The sequence below is a fragment of the Simochromis diagramma genome, unplaced genomic scaffold (assembly GCF_900408965.1).
Source record: "Simochromis diagramma unplaced genomic scaffold, fSimDia1.1 OVJJ01000553.1, whole genome shotgun sequence".
NCBI lineage: Eukaryota > Metazoa > Chordata > Actinopteri > Cichliformes > Cichlidae > Simochromis > Simochromis diagramma.
The window spans coordinates 3395324-3411185 of NW_024387095.1; the positions used below are offsets into that span (position 1 = coordinate 3395324).

The following is a 15862-nucleotide window of genomic DNA, read 5'->3' on the forward strand; positions in this document are numbered from 1 at the left end:
CAGAAAAGCTTTCTTTTACAGCACAATTAATGTCAGTCCTTTTAAAAGCAAATACAAAGAGCGCCTAAATGGGAAAACCAGCTGAAAGCACCTGAATTTAGAGGGCGTAGAACAGGGCTGCCCAATCCCAGTCCTCGAGAGCTAATATCCTGCAGCTTTTAGATGCATCCCTACTCCAACACAGCTGAATCAAATGGTTTGATCTCTTCAGCATGCCATCATGTTTGGCAAAGGCCTGATAACAAGCCATTCATTTGATTCGGGTGTGTGGGAACAAGGATGCATCTAAAAGCTGCAGGACGGTAGCTCTCGAGGACCGGGATTGGGCACCCCTGGCGTAGAAGAAGAACGCTCTTCCTCACAGCAGCTGGACGGATTCAGCAGTGATGACTTTAAGGCCTTGCAGTACAATTTCTCAATTTTATTTTATAGCTGTGTTGAGCCGTGAAAGGAAATTATTTTTGTCTCCTACTACAGACTAGTAGCAACTTTCATATGTGTATTATTTCCTATTGACTGAGGGGCACCTCTAAATGCAAGTACAGAAGTATGCTAAATGATCATGATTTGCAGTGGTCTCTTGAAAATGCTTCTCTAACACTGAGTCCACAATCACAACCATAGCCAGTATACAATAGATGGACTTCACTACTGTGATTTTACCCTTTGCTTAGTGAAGCTGTTGCGATTTTTGCAATCATCAATTTGGTGTTTTGAAACCAGATGTGACGAGGTAAGGTACAGACTTGTCATTTAACGTCTCTTTATAATCACTAACACTTCAATCTAGCTACAGAGCTCAAACTCATAAGGAAAGTGTTTACTGAGGTCACAGATTGTGGATGAGCAAAGATTTCTACATGACTGGACTGCTTTTTACAATTGCAGGAGTCACCCCCTGCTGGCCATTAAAAAGAATACAGGTTTAAGGCACTTCTGCATTAGCTCACAATTTAGACCCTGCAGCTACACCCACCTTTTATACACAGACAAGGATTCTAACCAGTTCCTGACACAAGAATAATGGCACCATGGCTCGGTGGCATCATTTCAGTCCAATACTTTTCAAACTGGTATTCTGACAAATCATCCACGATTGAATCCAGCTAAATAGAGTCCATGTACAGAAAAGGGGTCCCAGGTCCTGCACCCAACATTCAGCACAAAACAGTATGGTGCTGCAGAAAGAGGGCAACAACAGTAAGACTCAACACCAACTGCCTTGTGTTTGTGCTGTGAAGCACTTTGTTTTCCACGAGCTCTCTCTCCACCACCAGACTCTTTACCAACACAACAGCAGATGAAACAAGAATTAGCACTGATTTTTTTTGGCAGTCTTCTCACTTCCTGGCTGTGTCATAGTTGGCAACAAACCAATCACAGGTTTCCTTTAAAGCTGCAAGTGAAAAGAACCAGGCAAGTCAGTAACTGATGGAGTCTTTTGAAATTTCTACACTGTTAGCATCTAAATGTCAAGCTTTACATCAGCCGCACCTTGGTTGAAGGGGGTGAAAGTGAAGTCTGGCAGATACCGGCACAGCTTTGCATTGCTGGCCGTCTTTTTGAACTGTCCATCTGCTTTACTGGTGTCAAACTGAATGTCATGGGTAAAGGAAACAATGAGACAACAAGAAGCAATGTTGGGGTTTTCTCTATAGTAGTCTACAGTCTTTACTTTACAACATAAAGCGCTTTGAGGCGACTGCTGTTGTGATTTAGCGCTATATAAATAAAACTGAACTGAATTTAACGTTAATCTTCCAAATCCACTGTCAAAAACAAATAACTTGCATTACTGAAAGGATACCACGACTTCTCCTTTAAAGCCCAATGCATCAACAACAGCTTCTGCTGCTTCTTTGATGGACACTTCATCTTCCTCACCAACTGGAAGCAACAGATGTAGCATTATAAGAACACTTATCCTTAAACTGCCATCATCATTGAATAGTCAAAGAGTCATAGAGTCTATGAGGACTCACCAGAGAGAATGATTGGCTCAACTTCTGGATACTCCCTCAGGACCCAGAGGAAAAGACGAGCCAGGTCCAAAGAGTAGATGAACTGTCTTCTAGGTGTGCCAGAGCCCCAGACCACCAAGGGTTTCCCCCCCTCTGAACAGTACAACATGTAGATGAAGTCACATGTCCATTTACACCACCAAAAACTTGTAAATGCTTAAAGAGAAATGCTGGAATGACAATGGGGTTAGGGACTTAAAAATCCACAACTTACTTTGAGCAATGTATGCTTTATGTATAAGACCTGGTAGCACATGACCATCTTCGATGCTAAAGTTGTCATGAGGACCAAACACATTAGTGGGAATCACAGCTGTATAGCAACGCCCATGCTGCTGTAAATACGCTCTGTGAAGCACACACAGGAAAAAAAATGTCATGAGGCTGAAAGTTTTAAATGCATTTCCTGAAAAATAGGCAGAGACATCATGCGAGGGTGACACATAACAGTATTGGAGAATTCTCAAACACTAATATGTCCTGTGAAACTATACACATGCTAAACAGAAGTATAACTAAAAACTGTTGGGATTATGTTGGTCAGCCGCAAGATCATGATTGTTTTACCCCTTTGAAATACCCTGCATTTGTTGATCTTTTAAGACAACAACTTCCTTGCTGGACTTCTTGAAAATAATTAGAACTGTTCTAAACCAGTCTGCCAGGGAGGGATTTGAGAGCTGAGAGAAAGCACAATGCGGTAGAGGATAGAAATGACACATAAAAGACATAACGTACCTGTTGTGGACATCAATCATCCTCTTTGCATAGGCGTAGCCAAAGTTGGACTCATGAGGTGGACCGTTGTGGATCTGTAGTAAAGAGAAGCGCATGTGAGCTGCTCTTTTCCAAATGTGCTGATGCACAGAAAGAGCAGGGAGGTATATTCACCATGGTCTCGTCAATAGGATAGGTCGTCTTATCAGGAAAGATGCAGGTGGACAAGCAGGAAACAACCTTGACCACGCCCGCTTCATGCGCTGCCTGCAGCACATTGTCATTGATGTAAATGTTGTTCCTCTGGAAAGTAAATAAAGCAGGATGAGCATCAAAAACATGAATCTAGATAGTCTACGATCATAGCATTTCTATTAAATGAGTTAATTAGATGAACAGGTTCCTCATACCCAGAAGTCCAGGTTATATTTCATGTTCTTGAAAAGCCCTCCAACCATAGCAGCCAGGTGGATGACGTGCGTAGGCCGGTGTTTCTCAAACACTGCCCGGGTCTGGCCCATATTCCTGAGGAGAGGCCACCAGCAGGTTAATAGTATCAAAACATGTGACAGCATTTTATCTTGAAGCGGAGCAACTCTCACATGAGGTTGGCATCTTTGGAGGACAGGAATATCCATTCCTCCCCTTCCTTGGCTCCTCCTTCTTTCACCACATGCTGTATGGCCCTGCCCACCAACCCGGATGCACCTGTCACCAACACCCTCATGGGATCGCTCATGTTTATCTAGGTAGTGGAACATGAACAATTCAGCACAGGACGAATCACAGGGAAACTCTGATTTAGATACAAGCTATAAACATCGGCAAACTTTCTAAAGCTAACAGGTTTATCTGTGTTTTCATGCAGTAACGTTTGCCATTTGTTAGATGCTTCCTGATTTTTATCTGAGGTGATCTGACCCGTACAAAACGAGCAGATTTTGTACATATATAGTTGCATATGTGCCACGTACACCGCACACGACCATTCAGACAAGCTAACCTTATTAGCTGTTAGGTGGCGATGATCGCCGTCATCGTTCCTTGGAACTCGACAAAGTAAAAAACTGATTACCTCGTAAGTTTACTTTTCTTCCTAAAAGCGACATATCAGTGCTAGAAATCCTCGTTAACTCAGAGTTAAACAAATAAGCTAGCATTAAAAAAACAACAACTCTTTTACCTGTTTGAAAGCTGAGAACAGAACAGAGAAGCCGGTTTCTTCTCTTCGTCGCCTCTTCCTTCTTCTTCGAAATTTAATTGGCGGTTGTCAAAGAACTGAATGGTGCATTACCGCCACCAACTGGTGTGGAATGTGACTGGAACGTCGCTCGAAAGAAAAAAAACCCTCAATTCCCCCTAAGCCATTTATTCTCTTTTAAAAACTGAAGTAAGGTCTGATAACGTTTACTTCTAGAGTCCTTTTGCAGTATACCAATAACATCTAGTTTCATTTTTACGTTACTCAGGTTGTAACTGTCCCTGAGACAGTTAAAATAAAGTTGGTTATTTCATGTTTCTGTGACAGATTCATGCTTAATTTAGTTCATTTATTTATAAGAAAAGATGATAAAAGTTTAACATTAATTAAAAATTCTGGAGTAGATGGAGGAATGAGTACCTCTCAAACATCACACTAAGACAACGCTGGCACTCTCCAAGACGAAATGTTAGAATAGGCGACATTGTCATTGTGAAAGACGAAGGAATCCCTCGCAGTGAATGGAAGCTTGGGAGAGTACTGGATGTTTGCAAAGATGAAGATGGTCTGGTTCGGAAAGCCAGAATACAACTAGGAAATAGAAAACTATCGAAAGAGGGTGAAAGGCTCAATAAACCATCCACTCTTGAACGCCCTATACATAAATTAGTGGTCCTAATAGAAAGTAACTAGAATGTTCCAGTGGAACTTCTGTAAATGTGTATGGGATGGTTAAAGTATTAGGATTGACTTGCAAGTTTGTCACAATTAAGTACTGTTTGGTTCTGTAAATTCCTAGATTTATTCAAATTATTTACAGATTTCATAAATCATAGTAATTTGGTGGGAGTGTAACTGTCCCTGAGACAGTTAAAATAAAGTTGGTTATTTCATGTTTCTGTGATAGATTCATGCTTAATTTAGTTCATTTATTTATAAGATAAGATGATAAAAGTTTAACATTAATTAAAAAACATGTCTAAAATATGTGATTACAAAATATGGGTTTGTTAAATATGTAAAGTGCTGTAAAGTTTGTAATTGTCACATGACCAGAGTTCGGTTGAGAGCACAACCATGGCATTGTGGAGCTAGCATGGATACATGGCTACAGATACATCTACAGCCTCAGCGTTAATGTTATTCTGCATGTGGTCCAAGAGGCGCACACGGTATGGTTTCATGTATATTGTTTGTATAATGTTGCATACGTGTTCTACACTGGTAATGAGAGGACATTTTTGTGATATCCATTATTGTGCATTTTTTTCTGTTCTGCTTGCATAAGACTGTTTATGGACATTGTAACAGTTGGTGAAATGTTAGTATTTGACCACTAGGCGGAGCTCTTGTAATGATAATGTAACTAGAAAAATTTGCATTTCCTGCGAAAATGCTGTGTGGATGCTTTAAAGCTGAAGCTGTCTGCAAAAACTAGCTGAAAAAGCTGAAAAGTTGCAGAAATTGTAAAAACTTTGCAGAAGCAAAGGAACTTTGCTAAAATGGAATAACTTAGCAGAACTGCAATATCTTAGAGGAAACATAATACTTGGCAGAAATACAATAGCATAGCAGAACTTTGTTGTAACTTACCAGAAACATGATAACTTCTCAAAAATACAAGAATTTAGGAGAAATAGTATAAGATAACAGAAAGAATATATTTAGCCAAAAATACTTAAGCATTACAGAAACACTATGATTTAGAAAAATAGTACAACAGAGCAGAAATTCTGTGATTTACCAGAGACACTGTGATGAACTATGAATATTGTAATTTTAAATCAATACTATGTTTTAGCACAAATACTATAATTTGACAGAAATACTATCATTTGGCAGAAATACTATGTTTTAGCACAAATACTCTGGTTTAGCACAAATATTATAACATAGCAGAAATACAATTATATAGCAGAAATGCTGTATTTAGAAAGAAAAATATAATATAGTAGAAATAGTATGATTTAGCAGAAATACTACAATATAGCATAATAACAATGATTTAGAACAAATACTATGATTGAGCAGAATAGTAATAACTTAAGTGAAAATACTATAAAAGTAAGATGACAAGCTGAAAAAAAAAACGGAACATGGTTAAGTTCCCTCAAAACTAATTATTGTTCACCTGTGAAAAAAAAATAAAGAAATAAAAATAAATTTAAAAAACAAGAAGGAACAGCCAACAGATACACACAAAATCAAATATGTATACACAAATGCACAGAGAGAGAGACACATGGAGGGTCTATGCCAGTCAACCAGTCTGAATATATTATATTTTTTTCCAACAATGAGATGCTGCCCTAAAGAGGGTCTCTCTCTCTCTCTCTCTCTCTCTCTCTCTCTCTCTCATGCACACACACACACACACACACACACACACACACACACACACACACACAGGGAGAGAGAAGCAAGCTGCTGAATTTGAATCTACCAATCAGAGAGGCTGTGCACTTTTTCCCGCCAAAACAGGTGCACGCAGCACAGAGAGACACAGGATTTTTGCAGTCTATTTCTCATAATGACAACTCCCCTCAAACAAATGACCATAATTTCCTAACCGTAGGGGCTAGAACGGTCATTCTTACACCGTTTTGTTCAGAAGAGATGGGGGAATCTTAAAGTGTTGACAATTTATCATTAAAATATGAATTATTAAAGATATTTGACTTCTAATGCACCATAACTGAGTAGAGCAAAGCAAAAACTGCCTTGACTTGCCCTCAAACAACGCTTTCTAACTCTAAATCTATTTGGAGTATCAATATCATTCTTTCACTGTAAGAGACAGCAGGCTTTGGTGAACAATCATGGAAATTTTCAGGTCTCTGTGGAAATCCATTAAAAAGATATGACGAGAGAAAAAAGTGGTTCATTTCCAGAGTTTGAAATCTGAAGAAATCTGAGCGAAGGACGGATTTCCTACCCTCAAACAAGTCTAACTCATTTCAGAACGGTAATAGGTGAGAAAGAAATTCTTGAATTGTGAGCGTCAGGAGTGTCTGAAGATATACTGGGACAAGCCTCATGTCTTAACTTTGCTTCGTTAAGGAGATATGACGATTCGAAAATGCCTCTCATTACAGAAATCAAGCGGTGATTTTGAACAAACTCTCCATTGACTTTCTATGGAGAGTTTTCCAACTTTCTGTTGGTCTGAGGAGATTTGCCAAAATTCTATCAATTCCACAACAATGATAGTGACATTTTCAGAAAGCCAGCAAAAATACCTACGTTTTGATGTATAATATGTGGAAGTTGAGTGAAATTTGAGCAAGTAGCAAGAAGTTGTTTGGACATGAAGAGAAGACTGCGAAACCTTCAGTGGCACACTGGAAGCCAAGTGCATAGCAACCATAACAACGCATGTATTTTGTGAAAAATCAAAATTTTGCAACTCAAAACTTTAGGAGGCATAAAAGTAAAACGGTAAAAGATTTGAAAAAGCTGATTTATACCTGAACAGCCCAATAATTTGAGAACATTTTAAAGTTTGAATGGTTGTTCTACGTGAAAATATGAGGAAGTAGTTAAGTTTCAAAAACAAGAAATTTTTAGCAGAATTGCAGAAGTTTCCCATTCATTTCAAATTAAAGGAAAAAAGCTTAATATTTTAAAAAGTATAATAGCGAAAAATACCAAAAGACATAGCCGTCATTAGCAGAAATAGCAGAATAGTTTAAAATTTGAACGGTGAAAATCGGCTGAAAATTGTGGAAGTAGATCCACGGCGAAAAGTGTACGGAAACACCAAGAAGGAACTCAATAGTGTGGATGCTTAAAGCATCCACACAACTAACGCATTTTATTTTGTATGTTTTATTTTTGTGTTGAGCATGTTAACATTTTCCTTTTTTGCCTACTGGATTGGTGTAAAGTTAATTTGATACATGGAAAGTAACCAGTTAATTTTGTAAGTATAAGACCTTACTTCCTGTTTTGGGAAGTAAGGTCAGAGAAGCTGCGCATGGTGACGGTCTAGCTGTGTAAAAGTCAAGCTAAGAAAGAAGAAATAAGCCCTAAGTTCCAATTACACCGGTTTGTCTACTTGCAGGCCAAAGTGGTATGTTTGTTTATATTTTGTGAATTTTATATTGTAATATGTTTTAATGCTGAAATATAATTTTCTTGTACATTTGTATTCACCAGTTCTACGGTGTACCTGTACGTTAAGAGAAGCACAGTAAACATCAGTAAAGAAGAACTCTCGTGTCTCTCGTGTATGTGTACAAGCCGGCATAGTAGAACACTCCACTGCTCCGGAGAAGGCAACGAGATGGTTGGACCGACGCTACTAGCAAGAGACGCTACTAGCAAGAGAAGCTACTAGCAAGAGAAGTATCACATGCTCCAGCAAATGCATTGAATACGTAAAGAAGCAAGCTAACAAGTGAAAAATAGTCAAGCAAGCACAAAAGTCCGTGTCTTGGAAGTAACAAAGCACTTGTAAATTGTTATCAAGCCTCAGTTCCATTTGAAATTCAAAGTGACCTTTCATATTAAGGAGCAGCTAAAATCAAGATTTATCAAGTAAATGTTAAAGTCAAGTGAAAATACTATTAAGACAACATGGCAGATGAAAATGAAGATGCAATACAGCCCACTGAAGAAGAAAGTACTGATGATAATTTTCAAAATGATGAAAGTAAAGTGCAGACAAATGGAGAAGAAACTCCACAGTGCTCAGTATTTACTGAAGGCACACAGTCAGAAAGCTTACGCAGAAGCCAGCGCACACGCACTCTTACTGAAAAGGGACAATCCTTACAAGAAGCCAAGTTAAATGACTTGACAAACAATTTTGAGCGAGTTTACAAGAAGTGGAAATACCACATAAACTTATTTAAAAGAATGGTGAAGAGTAAAGACATTGAGTTAATACCTGAAGCTGTAAGTGTTATAGACACTAGTATGACTGACATCTGTAACATTCATGATGAGATCAGAAAAATACAAAGTCCTGATATTGAAATGCGCAGAAGATGTGATGTGTGCATGGCTATCAGTGAAACTGCCAGAGCAAAGGCTCGGTGCCTTTTAGAAGAAGATGGTGATCCAAATAGTATACCCTGGCCTGATTCAGAGTCCGTGTATGACAGCAGTTCATCCAGCGCTTCTTCAAGGATCACATATAAGTCAAGGTCTGTCTCTGGAATGTCAAAGCAATCATCTCTGGTCACACTACAACAAAGACAAGAAGCTGCAGCTGATGTAGCAGCTACAGAAGAAGTCATTAAAATAATGAAAACACAGCATCAGTGTGAGGAAGAAATCAGAGAACTTGAAGTTGAGGATGCAAGGAAAAGAGCTCAATTTCTAACTGAGAGCACCTCAATAAAGACAAGGTTAGATGAAAAGAGAAAGGAAGTGGAACTTTTGAGAGAATTGCAAAAGCGTAATGTAGCACAAGCAAGACTGAAAGTGTATGCTGAAAGTGTGAATAGTGAGGATGAAGACAAATCTCCTGTTCATTCCCAAGTAAGACGAGATAGTTCCTTCCCGCAACCAAGCTTTCCAAATGTGAACTCGAAACCATTCATCCCCTCTCAAGTTAGAGCTCCGCAACAAACTGCACCTCTCCAAGCCTCTGTCCCTCAAACAGCAATTCGTAGTGCAAATGAAACGCCCTCCACTGATCTTGTAAGGATGCTCGCTGAAGCTATCACTGCAAACAGAATCCCAATCCCAGAGCCTCCAGTCTTCACAGGTGATCCACTGCAGTATAATGACTGGAAGTTGTCTTTTCAAACATTAGTTGACCGCAAGAATCTGCCAATTCAAGAAAAGCTATTCTTCCTGAGAAAGTATGTTGGAGGTTCAGCGAAGAAGGCTATTGAAGGACACTTTCTGGTTGGAACAGACACCGCTTATCATGCTGCCTGGGAGATACTCAACGACAGGTTTGGAGATCCCTTTGTGATAGGCAAATCATATCGTGACAAGATTCAGTCATGGCCAAAAATTAACAACAAAGACACTAAAGATCTACGTGAGTTTGCAGATTTTCTAAGCAGTGTTGAGTCAGCCATACCTTATGTTCAAGGTTTACAAGTTTTGCATGACTGTGTGGAAAATCAGAGGATAGCTGCAAAGCTGCCTGATTGGCTAAGCGCACGGTGGAACAGAATGGTGACAGAATTTCAAGATGAACACAGAATGTTCCCAGATTTTAGTCATTTTGTCAAATTCCTGAATAAAGAAGCAAGAATTGCATGTAATCCTATCACTTCTCTGCCTGCAATAAAGCCAACTGAACAAGACAAGCATGCATTCAAAGAAAAGCCCAAAAGAAACTACATGCTGAATGCTAAGTCACTTAGTACAAGCTCTAGTGAAAGGACAAATGTCACATGTCTCTTTTGTAAGAAACCTGGTCACACGCTTCAGAAATGTCGCAAGATAATGGACAAGTCAGTTGAAGAGAGAGTAAAGTTTGTGCAGTCTGAAAAACTGTGCTTTGGTTGCCTCAAGACTGGTCATAACTCTAAGAACTGCACTTCCAGAAGTGTGTGTGACAAATGCCAAAAGCCTCACCCAACTTGTCTACATCAAGACAGAGAGAAAAGAGACAAGGAACAAAGAAAGAATAACCAACAACAATTTAAGGCTAACCAGGAAACAGAGGTTTCTGAAGTACAAGAGCAAGTATCTAACCAAGTTACATCCAACAGAGTTGTGCAACAAAAGTCAAAAGGTTGTACTTCCTCAGTTATCCCAGTTTATGTATCCACTGTGGATGAACCAGAGAATGAAAAGTTGGTGTATGCTTTGCTCGATACTCAAAGTGACACCACTTTCATCTTGAAAGACACAGCTCAGTCGCTCAACGCCATGTTAGAGCCAGTTAAACTCAAGATTTCCACTATAACGTCCAAAACAAAAGTTGTTTCAAGCAGCAAGTTAAAGGACTTACAAGTAAGAGGCATTTACTCTGAAACGAGAATCAAACTACCAACAAGCTATACCAGAGACTACATTCCTGCTAACAGATCACATATTCCCACAAACAAAACAGCAGAGAACTGGTCACATTTGAAACATTTATCAAAGGAGATGGCTCCCAAGCTTGATTGTGAAGTTGGACCACTGATCGGATATAACTGTCCTCAAGCATTGCTCCCTCTAGCGGTGGTCAGTGGTGATCGAGACCAGCCATTTGCACAGAAAGCTTTGCTTGGCTGGAGCATCATTGGCTACAGTGACTCTGAAGGTGATTGTGAAGATGAAATAGGAGTAAGCCATCGTGTTATTGTTAGACAAGTCTTGCCAGCTGTAGGACCAGCTCACAAGCTCAAAACGGAAGTTCACTTTGTAAGCAGAAACAAAGTCAAAGAAATACTTACTCCAGCCGAGATACTTAATGTGCTAGAGATGGACTTTGTTGAAAAAGGTGTTGAAGAAGAGTCAATGTCACAAGAAGATCTACTGTTTCTAGCCAAAGTAAAAGAAGGCATAAAACAAAGGCAAGATGGCCACTTTGAAATGCCACTACCCTTCAGACAAGAAAGACCTGACTTGCCAAACAACAAACTTTGTGCAGAACACAGACTGAAGTGTTTAGAAAGGCGTCTCAGAAAAGACGAGCGCTACTACAAGGACTACGTGACTTTCATGCAAGACATCATAAAGAGAGGTGACGCAGAGAAAGTGCCAGAGGCTGAGCTAAATAATCAACCAGCATGGTACATTCCTCACCATGGCGTCTACCATCCGCAGAAGCCAAATAAGATCCGCGTCGTCTTTGATTGCTCTGCAAGGTTCCAGAATACATCGCTCAACGAGCATCTCCTGTCAGGACCTGACCTCACAAATACTCTTGTTGGAGTTCTGTGTCGTTTCAGGAAAGGACGTGTAGCTGTCATGTGTGACGTGGAGCGCATGTTTCACCAGTTTCATGTTGCCCCAAAGGATCAAGATTACCTCCGATTCCTATGGTGGGAGGATGGTAACATGGAAAGGTCCACATCAGTGTTTCGCATGAGAGTCCACTTGTTTGGTGCAGCATCTTCACCAGGATGCGCAAACTTTGGATTCAAGCATGTCGCTGCGCAAGGTGAAAATAAGTTCAGTGAAGCCACGGTGAAGTTCATGCAACGCAACTTCTACGTGGACGACGGTTTGGTGAGTGTGGATTCAGTGCAAGAAGCTATTCAACTTGTAAAGGAAGCTAGAGAACTGTGTGCCACGGGTAAGCTGCACCTGCACAAGTTCATTAGCAACAGCAAGGAAGTGATTGCTGCTATCCCAAAGGAAGAATGTGTAGCAGGAGCAACTGATCTGGATCTGGCACTAGGAGAGCCAAAGATAGAAAGAGCTTTAGGGGTCCAATGGTGTGTAAGCTCAGACACCTTTCAGTTCAGAGTGATTGTAAAGAATAACCCCTTCACTAGAAGAGGAGTGCTCTCGACAGTGGCCTCAATATTCGACCCACTTGGATTCGTCGCTCCGTTCATTTTAGTTGGTAAGAAACTCCTCCAAAGAATGTGTCAGGAAAAGCTGGACTGGGACGAGCCGCTTCCAGAAGATCTCAAGCCTCAATGGGAAGCTTGGCTCAGAGACCTCCAGAACCTGTCCTCCATAAAGATATCACGTTGTTATGTCCCATCAACATCTGACCAAGTGAAGCAGTATGAGTTACACAGCTTTTCTGATGCCAGTGTAACCAGTTATGGTGTGTGCTCATACTTGAGAACAGTGACCAAGTTTGGAGAAGTACAGTGCACTCTTGTGATGGGTAAAGCAAGAGTCGCTCCTACTAAAGTGACAACCATCCCAAGATTGGAGCTTTCTGCGGCTGTAGTAGCTACGAGAGCAGCTGACTTTCTAAAGAGAGAATTGGAGATCCAAAATATTCAGGAGTACTACTGGACTGATTCCAAAGTTGTCCTTGGTTATATTAACAACGATGCAAGGCGCTTTCATGTATTCGTTGCTAACAGAATACAGAGAATCAGATCAAGTACAGAACCAAGTCAATGGCGATATGTTGCCTCTGAACAAAATCCTGCAGATCACGCGTCACGTGGAGTCATGACAAAAGAACTAGTACAGTCCAACTGGTTCACAGGACCAAGTTTTTTATGGCAAAAGGAACTACCAAAAGAAGATGCTAAAGTGAAAGAGATCAGTATCGAAGATCCAGAACTCAAAGTCACAACAGTATTCGCAGTTAAGGCAAAAGAAGAGAAATCCATTTTAGAACGACTGGAAAAATTCTCAGATTGGACGAGAGTTGTGAAAGCAATTGCAAGATTAAGACGACGTGTAAAGTATGCAAAGAACTCAAAGGAAATGTCCAATGAAAGTACTACGTTGGAAGAAAGGAAAGAAGCCGAGGAGTTCATCATACAGACAGTTCAACAAGAAGCATTTGGAAAGGAAATTAAGATCATAAAGGATAAGGAGGAAGTCAGACCATCTCACTCAAAGCTACTTCAGTTAAGTCCACTCCTTGATCAACACAATATCTTGAGGGTAGGAGGAAGACTTACAAAAGCATCAATCCATCCCAACATCAAACACCCAGCCATTCTGCCAAAGAAACATCATGTGTCGCACCTGCTCATCAAACATTTTCATGAGAAGACGCATCATCAAGGCCGAGGGATGACAGTAAATGAGATACGGTCCAATGGCATATGGATAATTGGCTGCAGTACTGAAGTATTGTCATTTATATACAAATGTGTCAAATGTAGAAAGTACAGGAAAGGCAATCAAGAACAAAGGATGGGCGACCTGCCACCAGAAAGACTGGAAGCTACCCTCCATTTACATACAGCGGTATGGACTGCTTCGGACCATTCTGTGTAAAAGAAGGGAGGAAAGACTTGAAGAGATATGGACTCTTGTTTACATGTATGTGCTCGAGAGCTATACATATAGAAGTTCTAGATGATCTCAGTGCAGACTGTTTTCTCAATGCACTCCGTTGTTTCATAGCAATACGTGGCAACGTAGGTCAGCTGCATTGTGATCAAGGCACCAATTTTATCGGTGCAAGAAACGAGCTTCTAATGTAAGCAACTCAAGAGAAAGTCAAAGAGCTGGGAATAACTTTCATTTTCAACCCACCTGCTTCTAGCCACATGGGAGGAGTCTGGGAGAGGCAGATTCGGACAATAAGAAATGTTCTGAAATCCATTCTTGACCAGTCAGCTTCAAGATTAGACACTTCATCATTGAGAACGTTCATGTATGAAGCTATGGCAATAGTAAACAGTCGACCACTAACGGTAGAGTCTATCAACGACCCTGTAGGACTGGAGCCGTTGACACCCAACCATATTTTGACGATGAAGTCAGCAGTGATCTCACCACCACCTGGAGAATTCGCTAAAGAAGATCTCTACCTCCAGAAAAGATGGAAACGAGTACAATATTTGGCGAATGTATTTTGGACAAGGTGGAGAAAGGAATATCTGTTAAACTTGCAACAGAGAAGCAAATGGAATAAAAACAGAAGAAATGCAAAAATAAATGACATTGTGTTATTACAAGAAGACTGTCTTCCAAGAAATCAATGGAAACTCGCCAAAGTTGTGGAAGTCACTCCAGGAGCTGACGGCAGAGTCAGAAAAGTTAAGCTTCTCATCGGTGACTCTACTAGAGACAATAAGGGGAAGCACACAACTAAGACGATTTTAGAGAGACCCATACATAAGACTATACTTTTACTTGAAGCAGAGTAAAGACTCAACATAATGTTTATTGGTTAACGTTCGCTAAGTTCATTGTTGGGTCAAATTCCTTTAGGATCACACATGCTGTTGCGATAGTGTGATGGTGGGAGTGTAACAGTTGGTGAAATGTTAGTATTTGACCACTAGGCGGAGCTCTTGTAATGATAATGTAACTAACGCATTTTATTTTGTATGTTTTATTTTTGTGTTGAGCATGTTAACATTTTCCTTTTTTGCCTACTGGATTGGTGTAAAGTTAATTTGATACATGGAAAGTAACCAGTTAATTTTGTAAGTATAAGGTAAGGGCAGAGGTCACTTCCTGTTTTGGGAAGTAAGGTCAGAGAAGCTGCGCATGGTGACAGTCTAGCTGTGTAAAAGTCAAGCTAAGAAAGAAGAAATAAGCCCTAAGTTCCAATTACACCGGTTTGTCTACTTGCAGGCCAAAGTGGTATGTTTGTTTATATTTTGTGAATTTTATATTGTAATATGTTTTAATGCTGAAATATAATTTTCTTGTACATTTGTATTCACCAGTTCTACGGTGTACCTGTACGTTAAGAGAAGCACAGTAAACATCAGTAAAGAAGAACTCTCGTGTCTCTCGTGTATGTGTACAAGCCGGCATAGACATTGATATGAGAGACTGATAAGCTCAAAACATTTATGTTGTAAACTTTGTGTTTCTTCAGTTTTTACGGTGTCTGAAGACAATAAGAGGGAGAGAGAGAGAGAAATAAATTTCCGAAGACATCAGTATGATGCGTGGCCATTCTTTGTTGGACCCCTGTAGTTACAGTGAAAACGTACCGCCAACGTGGCTGGAAGTTCGACGTTAGAAGCAATGCATGTTCCAGAATAAGAAAAGAAGAAACGTTCTTGACAGCGCAGTGTGTGTGGTTCGAGAACACAACGGAAAAGAGGCTTGGAAACTTAAAAAAGAGGAAACACCATTATTGGCGCTTTGGACGGCAACGACCATGACTTCACCAATAGAGGGCGACATTGACCATCATAAACTACAGCTCTGCAAATCTCCTCTGCAGCTGCACACAGCAAGAACTGTAAAATCCCTGGCGGTCTTCAAGGAAAAGATAACGGCTCTGCAGCCAGCGCCAGGTTGGGCTGTGATATATCCACAACTTCATGGAGAGGTCTATTAAAATAATAATTTATTTTGTATGAGAAAGGTACTGAGTTAAAGGTAACCAACCTGTCATTATAGCCAAAGT

At 40.1% G+C, this 15862-nt stretch overlaps 2 protein-coding genes across 3 annotated transcripts; one reads left to right on the forward strand and one right to left on the reverse strand.

Annotated features, from left to right (window-relative positions):
* Positions 1-367: 367 nt before the first annotated feature.
* Positions 368-4049, reverse strand: LOC120742927 (GDP-L-fucose synthase-like). Of its 2 annotated transcripts, none has more exons than XM_040046456.1 (10): positions 3922-4049; positions 3341-3483; positions 3149-3263; positions 2913-3041; positions 2760-2833; positions 2236-2369; positions 1983-2114; positions 1808-1887; positions 1495-1594; positions 368-1396 (listed from the first exon to the last, which is right to left on the reverse strand). In XM_040046456.1, the coding sequence occupies exons 2-10, from the start codon at positions 3475-3477 to the stop codon at positions 1341-1343; spliced, it is 957 nt and encodes a 318-aa protein (XP_039902390.1). In that variant the 5' UTR covers positions 3478-3483; positions 3922-4049; the 3' UTR covers positions 368-1340. The 2 variants fall into 2 exon arrangements, with proteins under 2 accessions (XP_039902390.1, XP_039902391.1); XM_040046457.1 differs by lacking the exon at positions 3922-4049 and adding an exon at positions 3742-3882.
* A 3516-nt stretch (positions 4050-7565) lies between these two features.
* LOC120742861 lies at positions 7566-12982 on the forward strand. The gene is made up of 3 exons (XM_040046331.1): positions 7566-8011; positions 8098-12682; positions 12888-12982. Exons 2-3 carry the CDS (start codon positions 8518-8520, stop codon positions 12980-12982), a joined length of 4260 nt encoding a protein of 1419 aa, XP_039902265.1. The 5' UTR covers positions 7566-8011; positions 8098-8517.
* The last annotated feature ends 2880 nt before the right edge of the window (positions 12983-15862 follow it).

What these genes read in the sequence shown, in the direction of transcription:
- LOC120742927 (XM_040046456.1), bottom strand. Translation starts at nt 3,477, where the DNA reads ATGAGCGATCCCATGAGGGTGTTGGTGACAGGTGCATCCGGGTTGGTG. An exon ending in TGAGCCAATCATTCTCTCTG is followed by an intron (nt 1,888 to 1,982) that starts GTGAGTCCTCAT and finishes TGTTGCTTCCAG; the next exon opens with TTGGTGAGGAAGATGAAGTG. An exon ending in GCTTTAAAGGAGAAGTCGTG is followed by an intron (nt 1,595 to 1,807) that starts GTATCCTTTCAG and finishes CATGACATTCAG; the next exon opens with TTTGACACCAGTAAAGCAGA.
- LOC120742861 (XM_040046331.1), top strand. Translation starts at nt 8,518, where the DNA reads ATGGCAGATGAAAATGAAGATGCAATACAGCCCACTGAAGAAGAAAGT. An exon ending in ACAGTGCACTCTTGTGATGG is followed by an intron (nt 12,683 to 12,887) that starts GTAAAGCAAGAG and finishes CGTTGCTAACAG; the next exon opens with AATACAGAGAATCAGATCAA.